This window comes from Ursus arctos, unplaced genomic scaffold, assembly GCF_023065955.2.
Source record: "Ursus arctos isolate Adak ecotype North America unplaced genomic scaffold, UrsArc2.0 scaffold_28, whole genome shotgun sequence".
Taxonomy (NCBI): domain Eukaryota; kingdom Metazoa; phylum Chordata; class Mammalia; order Carnivora; family Ursidae; genus Ursus; species Ursus arctos.
Genome location: NW_026622963.1, coordinates 33275509 through 33290054, shown reverse-complemented (window position 1 = coordinate 33290054; position 14546 = coordinate 33275509). Strand labels below are relative to the sequence as shown.

Here is a 14546-nt window from a genome sequence, read left to right as displayed (position 1 = left end):
AACGCTGGGCCTCACTTGTGGAAGCGAACCACCACGCATCCTTCAAGAACACTTTCCCGTAATTGTGAAAGAGCCCTGCGGGTCAGCGGGACTGCAGGCAGAGGAAAGGACGAGGTAGTGGTGCTGGGTCGGAGGCGAGCGCGCAGGCCCAAACGTTAACCCCCACCTGTGCCACCTCGCACGGCAGGCCAAGTGGAGCCCCTGCAGATGAAGACGTGTCACAGTGGCACGGGAGGGCACACACCAACCTCAGGAGGCCTAGACCCGGGGCCGGGAAGAGCAGCAGGACGGTTCCCTGCAGGAGGGTACATTCATCCTTCTCCAGAGGCAATAAAAACCCAGGTTGATAGAAGAAAAACAGACCAAACCAACGTTTTTGTTGTTTTTTAAAGAAGTACAAAAATCGAAGCGTACAGGCTTCTCTCCCCTTCCCCCCACCCAGAACCCACTCTCCCAGCAGTCCCAGCCTGGCCAACTCTGTGGTCAAGCAGCCATCACCTTGCCGCAGCTCAGCCAGTGCTCTGCAGAGCACTGGTCATTCTGGGGGGTGTCTCGGAGTGGAGGCCACTCCCCCAGCCCTGACTCCAGCCAGAGAGGCCACCCACTCTGTTTCCGACACTGCCTCTCCGTGAAAGACATCACTTGGAAAAGAGATCCTTGGCTTAAAAATAGCTTGAAGACCACAGCAAGTAGCAAACGAGGAGGACACTCCACACCAGAGGCCTGATTCCTGGCTCACAAGGGGACAGGCAAGGCTATTAGTAGAAGATGCCCAGGTGGGCCGCCTCCAAATCTTCTTGCCAAAGTTCAGGGCAGCCACTAAGCTGCAGGCCTGAACTCTGGGAGGGGCTTTCGTCACTGAGCTGGAAGGCAGGGCCTGGTCCCTGGTCCTCTGAGCTGGGGAGCACCTCTGCACTATGGTTCCAGCATCCCCACTGGGTCTGAGGCTGGAGTCTCTGGCATGCTGGGCGGGACAGGAGGGGTGGGGTTTCTGGCAACAGACAGGACTCTGGAGACACAGAGATTCCCTGCAAGAGAGACAAAAGCAGCTGGTTAGTGGGCCACTGCCTGATGCCCTGAGACCTTGAACCTGGACGCTTCCTGGAGCATGACTGGCAGCTTCTGGACAGTCCTGGGCGCCATGGATGCAGTGAAGCTAAGTGGTGAACACTTGCTCTGGAGATACACTCCGGGGGTTCAAATCCCACCTCTGCTACTAACTAGTTTTAAGAACTCAACCTCTTTTATTTGGTTTTCTCATCTGTAAAATGGGGCTGATGATAGCAGTACCTACTCCATAGAGTTGCTGGAGGACTGGCTGAGTTAATACATGATCAGTGCCAAGAACGGTGTTGGGCCAACAGTGAGCAAGCAGTAAATTTTGGTTACGGATATGCTCTTATGGACCATGATTCATTCACTCATGGGCCTCATGAACAAATGAAGTTTAAAGGAAACAGGAAGGTCACCAGCTCCAAGCCCGTCTACTCTGGAAGTCCCCACCCCTGGGGCTGGCCAGTCTCCCTCCCCCCAAACCTTAATGGAGCACTTGGAGCAAATTCCCTGCCAGTGGCTCTTGGTACCTTTCATCTTGCCTCTGGAGCAAGTCTGAGGATTCCCCCTCTTTAACGTGGCTTCGAAGACTTCTAAGTAGAGGTGGTGGTGGCCTTAATGACCTGGGACCGAACCTCTTTCCCCAAGGAGGTTAGGCTCCTCTCCATACTCCCTTCAGCTTCTCTCTACCCCTAACTGGGTTGGATTAGATAAACCGTGATCTAAAAAGCATGAGATTCTCTGCAGACTCGACCCTACCCACTCGCTCCATTTCCGAATGAACGTGGGGACCACCCCGAGGGAAGTGAATTGCACAGGACTGCGTGCATACCTGGTATACTACAGCCAGCTCCGGGGTCGCGGGGGGCGGCGTCCAGGGTATGGCCTGGTTCCTAGGTTCTGGGGACGTCCGCATTCCGGAACAGGCCTGCGGCGGTGTCCAAAGGGCCGTCTCGGGGGCTCTCCCTTGGGAGAGCTGCGGGGGCGACGGCATCCCAGGGCAGTAAGGGGGTGTAACCCAGGGATTCATGTCGGGGACCCTGCTCCCCAGGCGCTCGGGCGCCGCTAGGGCTGCGGGACAGGCCGGCGGAGACCCCCACGACGCGGCAGCGCCTCCGGCGGAATCCAGGCCGGGGGCGCGCACCTGCACCTGCGTCTGCGTCTGCGCCTGCGCGGACCCGCCGTCGGGGCAGAGCGGGCAGCCCCGAGACACTGCCCCGTCGCTGCGCCGCCGTCGCCGCCGCTGCAGGCTCTCCTCGCTGAGGCCCAGCACGGCCGACAGGTGGCCGATGTAGCGGATGGCCAGGCGCAGCGTCTCGATCTTGGTGAGGCTCTGGCCGGCGGGCGCCACGGACGGCGGCAGAAAGCGGCGCAGCTCGTGCAGGGCGCGGGCGAGCGTGCGCATGCGCAACTTCTCGCGCTCGCTGGCGCTCTGCCGCTGTCCGCCGGCTGGGCCGCTGCGGCCTCTTCCCGGCGCCGTCGGGACGGCCTCTGCGGCGCGGGCGCTGCGGGCCGGGAGCGCGGGCAGCGAGGGGCCGCGGGCGCCGTCGCAGGGGCAAGAGCCCGACGAGTCCGATGAGGAGGAGGCCGGGGACGTGGAGTCCGGGTGGCTGGCCCAGCCCCAGCCCTGGGGCAAGATCCAGTGGTCGTGGCCCAGGAGGCTGTGCAGAGGAGGGGACTGGGCCATCGCCGGGGCTGCTGCGGGCTCTGGGAGGCTGGGCTGGCCACCTCCAGGCCTGAGCTTTTATCTGGACCAAAGGTGAGAGGTGGCCCCCTGCCAGGTTACAGAGAGGTGTCAAAACCCACAGAGCCCAGGGAAGGCCTGGGCAGGGGGGGCCTTGGGAAAGCGGGCCCATTTGCGGAGGTGTGGATTCTGACTCCTCGGGGGCTCTAATGGAGGCCCCTGCAGCCCGGGAAGTGTGGGAGGGACAATTCGCATCTGGATGGAGCTGCTAAGCTTCTCACCGAGTTCCCACCCACCCGGACTCGTGGCATGGTGAGTGCCCAGGAGCCCGACAGTGGTGGGCAGTGCCATCGCCTGAGGGATAGCCTTCCCTCATGTGAAGAGTGGACCCATGCAAAGAGTGGCCGCCTCTCTCATCACCGGCACCCCTCCCCCCGAGGTGGGAGGAACTTTGCCCAGAACTTCCGCTCACTGTCTGCAGGTGTGCTGGAGAAGTCGGCAAGACAAGCCCTGAGGGATTTGCCCACAGCGCTGTGGGGTGGGGTGGAAGTAGGGGGACATACAGGTGCATCCTTCCTGGGTTGCTCCTGGCACCCATGCTTGCTGGTTTGCTGAATGACATGAGGAAAGTCATCTCACTACCCACAGATAGTTTCCATCCCTGAAAAATAGAGCAGCCTGGAGAAGAGGGATAGGGAGCAGTGGGTGATGAAAATGGGGAAAGGTGAGCCCCCAAGCAGGCCTGAGTCTATTTGCTGTGTGACCTGGGGCAAGTCACTTAACTCCTCTGAGACTCAAGTTTCCTTCAATCTCATAGCAATAATAATCCAAAGTACCCACCACCTGGGATGGCTGCTGGTACTAAGTGGAACCATCTGTGGAACCATTCAGTTTGGGCCTGGCAGGTGAGCTAAATGGTTGCTGCTATCATTTCATAAGGAAGGTACTGACATTTCAAGATGCTGTAGGCATTACTCATTTAGTTCGTATTTATTTAGCGGCTGTAAAGTTCAGGCACACCAGCGAGAACAAGTTAGTTGTGGTCTCGGCTCTCATGACATTTCAGGTTTGTGCTGAGAGACAAGTAAACAGGCCATTATACATTTAGTAGCTCCACCACTAACTGGCTGTGTGCCCTTGGGCAGGGCCCTTAACCTGTCTGAGGCTGAGCTTGTGCTCTATAAAACAAGAATAATGATTATAATATCTATTCGTGGGACTGTTATTATAGTCTCATAGTATAAACTTGGAGATAGTAAAGCTCTTCTCAGCAGTGATTACAGTTTAAAGGAGGCATCGGTGTCCTTTGTGATCTTCGAAGAAAGGGCTGAACTCTGAAGCTAAGGGCCACATGAGGGCCACGGGCTGTAGAGCTCTGGCCCCAGAGCTGGGGAGGTCACTGCTGGGCCTTGAACCGTGAGTAGGACTTGGTTAAGGAGAGAGGCATTTAGGGAGCATTCTGGCTGTGGGAACTGCTTAAGCAAAGGCCTGACAGTGGGACATGCTAAGGGGCTTCCGGAACAGTGTGTGGGGGTGCTGTTGTGGAAAGCTGGGGCAGAGCTTGAAAAGGGCCAGGCTAAGAAGTTGGATTGCCAGATGGACCTTGGAGCAGAAGTGTGACGTGGGGGGAAAAAAAAAGAGCAATCAGTAACGAAAGGTCAACATGATGATGTTTCTGGGATAGATTGGCCTGTATCAGCTTGAAGTGATAAATAATGGCCTTGTAGTACTTGTGGCTCTTCCTAAAAATAAACATTTAGTTACACAAATTACATAACTAATACATTCTCTTTGGCAGCAATGGGAGCATTTCAAGTAAACCTGGGGTCCCTGAAACCCCTCAGCAAAGGTAGCAGCCCTCAGGTTGTCATGTGCCCCTCCAGACTTAGCCACACGTCCACAGGGACGTATGTAAATGAGGTAACACTGCAGCCTATTTGTAAGTTGCTTTTTTTTTCTTAAGGTTTTATTTATGTGAGAGAGCACGAAAGCGCACGGTGCGGGAGGGGGGCAGAGGCAGAGGGAGAAGCAGACTCCCCGCTAAGCAGGGAGCCTGATGGAGGTGTTGGGGGGAGGCAGAGGGAGAATCCCAAGCAGGCTCCACGCCCAGCACCAAGCCTGACAAGAGGCTCGATCTCACGACCCTGAGATCATGACCTGAGCCGAAGTCAAGAGTTGGACGCTTAGCTGACTGAGCCACCCGGGTGCCTTGTCACTAGGTCTCTTTAATTCAGCAGTGTGTCTTAGAGCACGCCCCATCAGGAGACACTTAGCTGACTCGTAGAGGGTCATAGGTGATGTAAATGGATGAACGTTTAAACGTTATACAAACATTAGAGCAGATCGTGTTAACTGGAAAAAAGTGGCAGGAGGTGCAGACAAACCTTCAATGAGGAGATGACATCACTTTCTGCTCAGTACTTATTTTTTAAAATATCAGAGAAAATATGCCCCAAGTCACCAGTCTAACGTGATGATGAAGGAATAATTGGCATTGAACAACGTCGGTCAGGGCAACCCCTGTTTAGTTTACCCGAGCTGCCGTGAATAAGGAGGGGGAGTTTCTGATGTGTCCACGGCACAAAAAGAAGGTGACTCACTTAACGGTGGCCTTGAATCCAAATAAGCTTTCTCTGGAAAGAAACAGGCAGTTATGTAGTATTTCGTGACTTAAAAGGATTTAAACCAAGTCAAAACAAAACAAACCCAACTTTTTCCTAAGGGCAGTGAGGACTTGGAAAACAGTCGATCCTACACTCTTTAGGTTGAACTCGTGGCTGTACTGTCTCGGAATTGATTTACATGTAACTGACAGTGGTAAGCAAAAATCCGTCAGGTTTCTTGTATGTTTCTTGATCTGGATTCTGAAGTTTCAGATTAATGTGCTGTTGATACTGAGTGTTCTGACTCACCCCTATAGTATTTTCTAGCACTTTCCTGATGCATCTTTAGTCTGTGTTTAGTTTTTGCCAAATGGCATTGCCTTGTGCACAGGAGGTAGACCTGGAGAGGTGGAATGGCCTCACGATCTCCAGGAAGGGTCCAAAAATTCAGAATTATCCTTAGAGCCAGCCTGGAGGGATTTCCTGTGAAAGGATTTGGTGAATAATGGGAATCCCCCTCCAGCACAGGGCCCTGCTTACTCTCCTTTCCTCTCTAGGATAGCCTGGCCTCCTCTCTTGGTTTCGGCTAGCCCCAGAGCCCAGGTCTCAGACTGACTGGGATGCCAGAGCATGAGTTCTGGAAGGTGGGGCCCTGGCTCTTCGCCAGGCCCTTCAGCCAGGTTCTGGAAGCACAGGGACACACTGTCTGCCAGCCCCATTCACCGGGGGGGGGGATCCCAAAGTGAATCCCCACACTGGGCCTCCACTTAGCACAGGGAGGTGGTGTCACTGGATGGTGAGGAGGCTGGGCCATGGAATGGGACTGACCTGGGTTTAGAGTCCCAGCTCCACCCCTCATGAGCCATGAGAAATTGGACAACTTACTCAGCATCTGTTTTCTCATCTGTGAAGTGGGGGATTCTGATTTCCAGGGTGATTGTTGGAATACGTAAAGATGGTGCATGGCATAGTGCTTAGCATAGGCTTAGAGCCTGCGTTTGTAAGTCTTGCTTACAGCGAGTTCAGGGGCAGCAGAATGAAGTAGGTAAAGGACTAGGTTGGGGGGAAAGGGGGCTGGTATCTTTTCATCTTGGCCCTTGAAGAAGGTGATTCCTTCCATTCCTGAGACTCCAGCAGCAGGCCTGGCACATCCCGCCCTATCCGCCTCCTCCACCTTTTCCTCCGTGGACCCAGCATGGGGGTCGTCCTCAGCAGGGTGCTCCAGCCCCTGGCCTGTGGCAGCGGTCACCACAGCTACAACGCAGAGGGAGCAGGAGAGCCCAGATGCCTGGAGCCGGAGCCAGAGCCCACCAGCCCAGCCAAGGCTAGGAAATGGAGGGTCTGAACCTGCTTCTCCTGGCAGGCTGGGTCCTGGCCCAGGTGCTTGTCCAGCTTGCTCTGGGACCCTCAAGCATTCCTCCCTCTATGTGGGAACGAGCCCCAGGTGCTTGGTGAACAAGCTGGGCTCTCCTCTCTTCCTCATCTGACTCTCCTGTTAAAAGGAGGGACAGCCACAGCTGTATGCTGTTAGATAAGGTGATTAACTTCTGGGCCTCAGCAGGCCACTGGCACCGGGTTCACCCCCTGCTTCCTGTGATGGGAGGAGGTGGTGGTTCAGTCAGGGAAACAGGGTCAGTGGAATGTTCACGAGTCTGGCAGACCCTTCTAGTTGCGCACACACACAGCATCTGTGACAGCCTTTATTCTTACATCTTTTTTGATAACAGGACTGTGTTTTGTGGGTGGCAATAGGCCCAGCTAGAAAACATTTCCCAGCCTCTTTTGCTCATGGAATGGCCAATGAGATGTTAGCAGAAATATTGGTTGGGGCTTCTAGGAAAGCTCTTTAAAGCAGAGAGGTACACTCCCGTGTTTCTATCCCCTTTTATGTTCTTCCCGGGAAATGTGATGGCTGGAGCTTCAGCAACCATTTGGTGACACTGAAGCCATCCCAAGGACAGAAGTCATCCACTAGGGATGATGGAGCAGACAGAAGCCTGTGGCATTGGCGACAGCAAGGAAGCACCATACTGGCCCAGGACTGTCTGTCCCTGAGTTTCTTTAATGTGAGAGAAAACAAATCACCAGTTTGTCTAAGTCATTGACATTTGGGTGTGTATGAACAGCCACATGTAATTCCTGTCCACATAATGAAGTGCCAGGGTATCCTTGTCAACAAATAGGGCCATGTGAGCTGGGTGACAGGTACGTGAGTTCGTAACAGATCAGTGTTCCCACGGATGCCCAGATGGGTGTTCACCTGCAGGAAGGTCTCCTGCGATGGTGGTGCCTCCAGCTCTATTCCCAGCCTCACCAGGGGCATCGTTACGATCTTGAATGGAGATATGAATTGATCCAATTTGGGGTAGGGTCCAAATGCAGCAAATGAATTGGGTAACAGCCAGGATCTAAAGAGAGGCTGACGGGCTGGAACAGCCTACCAGATCTAATAAGGTGGGATCAACAGAGCTCCACGTGTCCTCCCTTTTAGTTTGGGCTCAGGTGGCAGGTAACCAGCAGCACGCGTGGAAAACAAAGGTGATCCCACTGGTGAGAAATGGGGGGGAAAGGGGGTCTTCCACCAAGGAGGTGACAGTCTCTTATTCCCTCTGCAGGATGGGTCATTGCCAGAGTAAGTGGTCAAATGTGGGGGCCACCATTCATGATGGAAGGAAACAGGCCCTAGCCAAGGAGAGCAAGGTAAGTGACAGGGCTTCAAGCCAGGTCACCAGAGAAATAGTCAAAGGACTCGGGGATGTTTTGTGCACAAAACAAAAACTTCGGGATCTGATGGTTGTCTCCAGGTGCCTAGAAGAGAATACTCCAGGGAGACTGAAGAACTTCCTGAGATTGGAAGGGCTGTCTTATGAGGGAGTGAATGGTCTGTTTGTGGAGGTGATCAAGAAGCGGCAAACGAGTACACACTAGGCACAGGCAGGAGCTGGCCCCATAAAACGAGGGGGTTGGACGTGAGGACCCCTGAGGTACCTTCAGAGCCAGGCCAAGAATCAGGGAGAGGATGGGGCAGCCGCCTCCAGGCTCTGGGCAGTGTCAGTGCGAGGAGCCACGGGGCCCCTTCAGGCCATCTTGGGCTGGGCTGGGGTGCACAACGAGGCCTCCCAGGTGCCTCAGCACCCCTGACACTCTCACCCCTGTTCTCTGTACCTGAAGCCCTGGCTCAGCTGGCCTCCTCGTGTGTAGGCTGGAACCATAAGGTGACCACGACCCTTGCCTCAGCTTGCCAGTGTGGCCCCAGTCAGCTGACGGTGATCCTTTCATCCAGGTGAGGAAACTCATCCTCCCCTAGCGACTGCCCCGGACTTTGTCCCAGGCCGGCAGTCAGATGAGAAAGGCCGAGCCCCAGGTTGGACCCTGAGCGTGCTCAGTCAGCTCTGGCCCTGCGAGAGGCTGTGGCAGGCCGGTGACGGGGCCCATCCTGCTCTTGGTGACTCAGCATAGGCCCCAGCCCCGCTCCTGGAAGCCTCCACCCGCTCTTTCTCCCTGGGCAGGCAGTGCAGGGCCCCTGGGAGCAGGCCCAAGGACCTGGAGGCAGGTGAAGGCCTGGCCTCTGCCCTCTAGGTCTTCTTTGCCTCCCTCCCCCTTGGGTGCCTTCCAGGCCCTGGGAGTGGTCAGGCTGTGGGAACACGGGAGGGAAGGAGAGGCTGGGCACACGGGGGCTACAGCAGCTGTGTGGTATTCTCATTACCAGGGAGCAGCAAGGGCCAGCCCAGCCTCCGCCTTGGCCACTGTGGCTGCCTTCACACCTCCTCTCTGCCTGTTGACACAAGGCCACCTCCCCCAGGGCAGAAGGTGTCGACTTGGGAACGAGGGTGTTCGGGGGCCTCCAAAACAGTCCAGCAGCAGGTCCTCTCAGAAACCCCAGAAAGTTTCTCTGGGGTGGGGGTGGGAGGCTGCAGGTCCCCACCCTGGGAGGCCCAGGGAAGAGGTAGGGCCTGTGTCCTGGGGGTTTGGCGTGGGGGAGGGGGGAGTGAGGGAGGACAGGAGTTCCGAATCCACCGGCCCGTTAGGCCCCTCTCCTGGCTCTGGGGGCTGGTGCATAACAAGGCCCTGCCCAGCAGAGTGCCATCAGTGTCACCAGGAGGCCCAGAGACTGAAGCCAACAGGGCAAGGTCAGTCTGACAGGGCCTCACGACCGCCCGGTCTTCTGAGCACTTCTAGACTGCACAGTTGCCCGACACTGTGCCTGCAGGAACCTCGTCAGTGCTCAGACCCCATGACTTCAAGCCCGTGGTTCTCCCCGTGCTTAGATGGGCCAGGCCCAGGGAAATCAGTTCCTTGGCCTTCATTCCCCAGAGTCAGGATTCAGACCCACGGAGGCCAGGCATCACACCATGGGGAAACTTGTCCCAGGCCGAGGGGAGGCTCCAGGGAGGGCCGAGCCTCTGGGAATTCAGAACTTGGAGGAGGGGAAAGACAGCTTCTGCGTCTGCCGTGACCTGGTGTACGGGGAGCCCAGGGCCACAGAGAGGCACTACCCAGCCAAGTGATCTGGGCTGGTCCCGGGGTTGGGGGGGACCCGGAGTTGTGGGTATTCTCCAAGCGGAGGTGCAGCCGTCCTGGCAGAGGGACAAGGTGGGAGCCCACATCTGGGAGCCCGAAGCCCAGCACCGGTCTGGGCAGTGCAGGTGGGCCGGGAGCCGTGGGAGAGGCTGTGGTCTAGCGAGCGGTTGGAGGCGGGGTTGGAAAGGCTACTGAGTGGGAAGTTTGGACTGTCAGGGAGGGAGGCAATGAGAACCACAGACATCCTGAGGAAGGAGAGGGTGGGAAGGTGAGGAGCTGGAGGCGGGAAGACCGCAGTCACACGGGTGAGGGCTGACCGGGGCAGGGGCTGGGCGTGGGCCAAGGAGCCCATGGCTGAGAATGTGGACAACAGCAGGAAGGCCATGGCCCCTGAGGGCTGGGAGAGGCACAGGCATCTGGGGAGCTGCCCAGCAGGCCAGGGCTGCAGAGGTGGACCCGCTGCTCTTCCTCGAACAAGAAGGCTGGGCCAGGGAGCCTGGGCAGAGGCCCCAGGACTGCCTGGTCCAGCTCCCAGGGCAACAAGGCCCAGTGGAGGGGGCTCAGGCCTAGGGCCAGCCATGCCTGGGCTCCATCCTGTGAGCCTCAGTCTCCTCGTCTATGAAATGGGTGTCCTTGCTGGGAGGATTAGCTGGAGCGTCATGGGTTCGGCATGCGGGACTCCAGAAGTTCTGCCTGCCTGCCTGCTGGAGAGAAGTGACCACCTGCGGTCCTGCAGCTCTCGGGAAGGACGGGGGGGAGAGCGAGTGGCGCGCACTCCCGCAGCCCAGGCTCTGGGAGAGAAGACCCAGCCTCCTGGCCCCAGAAGCCACAAGGGGGCTTAGTTTTGTATACTGCATTTAAAAAATGTAAAATATATATAACAAAATTTGCCATCTTAACCGTTTTTGAGTGGTGTTAATTATATCCGCAGTGTTCTGCAGCTATCACTTCTTTCCATAGCTTTCCATCACCTTGAGTAAAAGCGCTGTATCCATTAAGCAGTAACTCCCTTTACCCCCAGCCCCTGGTAACCTCTCAGCCGTGTCCTGTCTCTACGAATCTGGCTGTTCTGGGTGCCTCGTGGCGGTGGGATCATACGGTGCGCGCTCTTGGTGTATGGCTTACTTCGTAATGTCCTCAAGGTTCGTCCACGGTGTGTCATGCGTCCCGGCTTCAGTCCTTTCTGTGGCTGATAAATATTCCGGTGTACATATAGACCACATTCCGCTTGTCCATTCATCTGTTGCCGGACATGCGGGTTGTTTCCACCTTTTGGCCGTTGTCCCTAATGCTCCTACACAAGTTGGCGTGCAAATCTCTGTTCTCGTCCCTGCTTTCAAGTTCTTTGGGTATGAAAAAAGCATGTTGTTTTGTGACCAACTTTTCTCGCTAATGTATTAACATTCTCCATATCAGTAGATGTATTTTTTTTTTTTTAGATTTTACTTATATATTTGAGAGAGAGCGTGTGTGTGTGAGTGAGGTGGGGGGAGGAGCAGAGGGGGAGAGAGAATCTCCAGCAGACCCCCACTGAGCGTGGAGCCTGACGCGGGGCTCAGTCTCTCAACCCTGAGATCACGACCTGAGCTGAAATCAAGAGTCAGACACTCAGCCGACTGAGCCGCCCGGGCCGCCCCATCAGTAGCTGTACTTGTGCGATGCAGTGTTTAGGGCATGTCTGGTTCTCCGTGATGTGGTGGCAGTTTGGGTAACACGTTCTCTAGTACACACTCAGGTGCCTTTTGGCTTTCCACATAGTGACATCCTTACACCTAGATATTAAAAATTGTTTTTAATCTGCACAGGTAATATATGATGTAAACTCCTCGTGAAGAATTTAAGCACTACAGGTGAGATGCTTACTTTAATAGTCTCCCTTGGGGGCGCCTGGGAGGCTCAGTCGCTAAGCGTCTGCCTTCAGTTCAGGTCATGATCCGGGGGTCCTGGGATCGAGCCCCGCATCGGGCTCCCTACTCAGGGGAGAGCCTGCTTCTCCCTCTCCCTCTGCCCCTCCCTTCACTCGTGTGTGCGCTCTGTCTTTCTCGCTCTCTCTCAAATAAATGAATAAAATCTTTTAAAAAAGTCTCCCTTGACACCTCCCAGAACCCAGACCTGCCCCCCCACCACACGTACACACCAAGTAAGTCATGGGACGTTGTTAGAGATGGGGTGGGTGCCCCGAGACCCTTTCTGCACACGTACACGTTCGTACAGTGGACCCTCCTAACACGCGTGGTACCACTGGATGCCCTTCTGTGTGGGGGTTGCGTTTTCCATCTGTGTTCTCTTTCGTGTGTGCGTCTGTCAGTGGAGTGCTGTTGAACGGGCTTTTCCGCAGCTCGGCTCTGCCACTCCCCAGTACGTCTTCACGTGGACCTTTGATCTTTTCTAACCATTATGAATTCCCATCAGGGGAACTGCAGGCAGGGGGCGGCGGAGGCTGTTCTGAAGTTGCAGGCCGGCCTTGGGGAGCCCTGGAGGTGGGCTGTCGAGGCTCACCTGGTTTGGGGTGCCCAGCTATCCTGGCCGCCTCTGCCACTGTGCTGGGCGCTGCGTGTGCACTCCCAGGGCCGGGGGCTGGGCGTGATCTCCAAGGGTGAAGAAACTCGCTCGGCTCAGGCCAGGGGCTGGATCTTGGATTTCTCTTGGTGGGGGAGCCTCCAGAACTGAGGGTTCATCCTTTCACAAATAACCAGTACTGACCCTGGGTGATTTCGTATCTGCTCAGTTTAAGCTCTGTCCCCTCCCCCAGCTGTTCTCCATTGTGTCCGGGGACATCCCTGTCCCCCAGCCTCTGGCCAAGAATCCTCTTCCCAAAGGCTTCTCACTCCCCCACGTCCGGGGCAGGTATTCCAGCTCAGTCCTAGGAGCCCCCACTCTGCTTTTTATTGGGCCTGAAGTCAGATACCTCTGGGAGTGCCCTCCCTCCCCTGCTTTCTCTGCCCTTGGAGTTGACTGAAGGCCCTAGCCACCCAGTGACCTGGCAGGTGCCTCGTCACTGTCCTGGCACCTCACCGTGCTGTTGTGAGCAGTCAGCAAGGGTAGGGGTGGTGTTACAGGGAGCTCGCAAGCCGTGCATCCTGCCTGGAGGAAGCTCCATCTTGTGCTTTCTGCAGGGGCTGGTGTCCTAAGTCGGCCGCTGCAGTTCCGTACCGCAGACTTGGGAAGGGCACAGAGCCCAAGGCATCCCCTGTCAAGTTTCTGTCAACTTGGGGTCTTTTTTCAACCTTGGCTCCCAGGAGTGTATAGGGAAGGTCAGGGGACCGGGCAGCCCTGCTTGGGCCCTGCCCTCCTGCCCCCTCCTCCTCATTTCCCTGGGCTCTAGCTTGCGCTGCCTCTCTGCACACAGATGTGTGTTTTTCCCAGTGGACAGACGAGCCCACAGGGCTCCAGAGAGGGCAAGCCCGTCTGGGAGTCACAGCCCATCACCCTGGCACTGAACTGGCTTCACCCACTTGTTTTTTTTTTTTTTTTTTTTAAAGAAACGAGGCTCATTTTGTGTTGTTTTAGGAGTCAGTGGAGTCCGGTAATGGGCCCCAGGGGCGAAGGTCGGCCCCTGGTAAGGCAAGTCCAGGAGGAGGCCCCGCCTGCCCTCTGACAGCCCTGGGGCTCAGAACAGGTGGTGAGCTTGGCATGGTTTGCTACTGGGTGGCAGGCCCGGCTAGCGTGGGAATGTGGAAAAGTGAGTCTGTGCCCCCTCTGCGGTCCCCGAGTTTACACAGGCACAGCAGCCAGACAGGGCCAACCCTCGGTGAGTCAGGAATCGTGCCTGCGCAGGGAGAGGCAGCAGTCTGCATGCATGAAAGGTAAACTGAAAGAGGTGGCCACACTCCCCAAGCTATGAGAAAACACGGGGAGGCAGGTCGGGCAGGCTTTACCCCCTCCCTGAACATAAGCCTCTGTGCCACAGCCCGCACCTGGCAGCGTGCAACAGGGAGAGTCCAGAAGGAGACTTCCCATAGCCCTCCAACAGGCGAGGATGGGGTCAGTGGGAGCAAGGGTTGACGTTGTGTGGCTTCAGCCACTTCTTAAGCTGGCCCCTGCACCTCCGGTTCCTGGTACCTACCACCCCACCCCGCCCTGGCCCTGGCCCCAGAACAAAGGCCCGGGACCTGTTGGAGGTAGGTGTGCTCTGCTCAGATCGCCGAACCCCAGGTGGCTGGGCAGTGCCCTCTGCTGGTGGTGGCTGGGAATTCGAGGACATTGGTCCACACTGGCTGACCCAGGGGTCAGCCCTCTGGCCTGAGATGGGAACCTTCCAACCAAGGCATGCAGTCTCCCAAAACATCTCAGCAGACAGCCAGGAGTTCTGGGCTCCATTTTACAGTCGGAGAAACCAAGGTGCCATGTGACAGGTTCCCCCTCATTCACATGTCTGCATCTCAGCTTTGGGCTGGTTCAGCTCCTTAACCCCTTTATGCCTTGGTTTCCGCACATGACACTATAAAGCTTAGATCTTCCTCTGCTTACCCAGATGAAGCAAAGGAGCGTAAATGCGACTCCCGTAAGAGAGAGGCGCTCTCTGCCTTCTCAGCCCCGCTCCCAGAACTGCAGAGAGTCTGCATTTCCCCTGGAGCCTTTCCTGGAATCCGCCAAATCTCTCTCCTTTCTTCCCACCCCCTCCCTGCTCATCACCCCTCGGCTCCTGTGACTTCCACTGGCTGCGCCTCCAGCTGATCCAGGAC

The 14546-nt window shown here is 56.3% G+C and overlaps 1 protein-coding gene and 1 long non-coding RNA gene across 2 annotated transcripts; one reads left to right on the top strand and one right to left on the bottom strand.

Moving 5' to 3' along the window:
- Positions 1-502: 502 nt before the first annotated feature.
- Positions 503-2862, bottom strand: MESP2 (mesoderm posterior bHLH transcription factor 2). The gene is made up of 2 exons (XM_026510471.4): positions 1886-2862; positions 503-1028 (listed from the first exon to the last, which is right to left on the bottom strand). Exons 1-2 carry the CDS (start codon positions 2738-2740, stop codon positions 759-761), a joined length of 1125 nt encoding a protein of 374 aa, XP_026366256.2. The 5' UTR covers positions 2741-2862; the 3' UTR covers positions 503-758.
- LOC113263698 (uncharacterized) lies at positions 2538-13307 on the top strand. Its single transcript, XR_007190799.2, has 4 exons — positions 2538-2812; positions 3555-7406; positions 7956-8040; positions 8512-13307. It is a non-coding gene; the product is annotated as an uncharacterized LOC113263698 (long non-coding RNA).
- Positions 13308-14546: the final 1239 nt, after the last annotated feature.

What these genes read in the sequence shown, in the direction of transcription:
- MESP2 (XM_026510471.4), bottom strand. Translation starts at nt 2,740, where the DNA reads ATGGCCCAGTCCCCTCCTCTGCACAGCCTCCTGGGCCACGACCACTGG. An exon ending in AGCTGGCTGTAGTATACCAG is followed by an intron (nt 1,029 to 1,885) that starts GTATGCACGCAG and finishes TCTCTCTTGCAG; the next exon opens with GGAATCTCTGTGTCTCCAGA.